This window comes from Silene latifolia, unplaced genomic scaffold (assembly GCF_048544455.1).
Source record: "Silene latifolia isolate original U9 population unplaced genomic scaffold, ASM4854445v1 scaffold_57, whole genome shotgun sequence".
Classification (NCBI taxonomy): Eukaryota; Viridiplantae; Streptophyta; class Magnoliopsida; order Caryophyllales; family Caryophyllaceae; genus Silene; species Silene latifolia.
The window spans coordinates 6,024,566-6,025,903 of NW_027413480.1; the positions used below are offsets into that span (position 1 = coordinate 6,024,566).

The 1,338-nt window shown below is 45.7% G+C and overlaps 1 protein-coding gene across 1 annotated transcript; it reads left to right on the top strand.

Moving 5' to 3' along the window:
• LOC141639743 (uncharacterized) lies at window positions 1–1,029 on the top strand. The gene is made up of 2 exons (XM_074448790.1): window positions 1–401; window positions 498–1,029. The coding sequence occupies exons 1-2, from the start codon at window positions 1–3 to the stop codon at window positions 1,027–1,029; spliced, it is 933 nt and encodes a 310-aa protein (XP_074304891.1).
• Window positions 1,030–1,338: the final 309 nt, after the last annotated feature.

Genomic DNA, 1,338 nt, shown 5'->3' on the forward strand with positions numbered 1-1,338 from the left:
ATGGTACTCAGAAGGGTTGTGCACACTCAAAGCTTAGAAGAAAGTCAGAGACAACAGATCTTCCAATCCAGGTGCACTATACAAGGTAGGGTTTGTCACCTAATCATAGATGGGGGCAGTTGTGCTAATGTAGCCTCCACTACATTGATAGAGAAGCTCAAGCTTCCCACCAGGGAACATCAGCACCCTTATAAGATCAGGTGGCTTAGTCAAGGTTCTGAGATTGCTGTGAACGAGCAGGCCCTCATCTCCTTCTCTATTGGGCAAGCCTATACTGATGAGGTTATGTGTGATATCATTCCCATGGATGCCTGCCACATCCTGTTAGGGAGGCCTTGGGAATTTGACAGGAGCATTGTACACCATGGGAGGAACAACACCTACTCCTTCACCAAAGATGGGCAAAGGATCACCCTCACTCCTTTGGCCCTGGCTACACCCCCCAAATCTAGTGAGAAAGCTCCCACAAATTAGATTAATGGAACCTTACTACTCAGGGAGCATGAGGTACTACAAGAGCTCAACCAAGGAACCCTCATTTTTGCTGTCATTCCCAAAGAAATCAAGGTGCATTCTTGTGTTCCCCAACCTGAACCTCTCAAAAGGATTCTGGAAGAGTTCAAAGATGTCTTCCCCACTGAACTTCCCCCTGGATTACCCCCTCTGAGAGGGATTGAACACCAAATTGACCTCCTCCCGGGAGCAACCTTGCCTAACAAACCTGCTTATAGGTGTGACCCTGGTACTGCTAAGGAACTGCAAGAGCAAATAGCTGACCTTATGAGTAAAGGTTATGTCAGAGAATCTCTAAGCCCATGTGCAGTACCAGCTCTGTTGGTTCCAAAAAAAGATGGCACTTGGAGGATGTGTGTAGATAGCAGAGCACTAAACAACATCACCATCAAGTACAGGTTCCCAATTCCCAGACTTGATGACCTATTAGATGAACTAAGTGGAGCAAAGACCTTCTCCAAGATTGATCTAAGACAGGGATACCATCAGGTCAGAATTAAAGAGGGTGATGAGTAGAAAACAGCTTTTAAAACCAAACTGGGACTTTATGAGTGGCTTGTCATGCAATTTGGGTTATCTAATGCACCTAGCACCTTCATGAGGCTCATGACCGAGGTGTTGAGGCCTTTTATTGGGGTGTCTGCAGTTGTATACTTTGATGACATACTAGTGTACAGCTCTAGCACTACTGAACACTTGAAGCACCTGAGGGCAGTGTTCTTAACTCTCAGGAAGCACAAACTCTTTGGGAAATTAGAAAAATGCTCATTCATGGTCCCTGAAGTGTCATTCCTGGGATATATTGTCTCTGGCCAGGGTATCTTA

Coding starts and splice junctions, on each gene's coding strand:
- LOC141639743 (XM_074448790.1), top strand. CDS start 1: ATGGTACTCAGAAGGGTTGTGCACACTCAAAGCTTAGAAGAAAGTCAG. Junction 402..497: donor TACTCCTTCACCAAAGATGG/GCAAAGGATCAC, acceptor CTTACTACTCAG/GGAGCATGAGGTACTACAAG.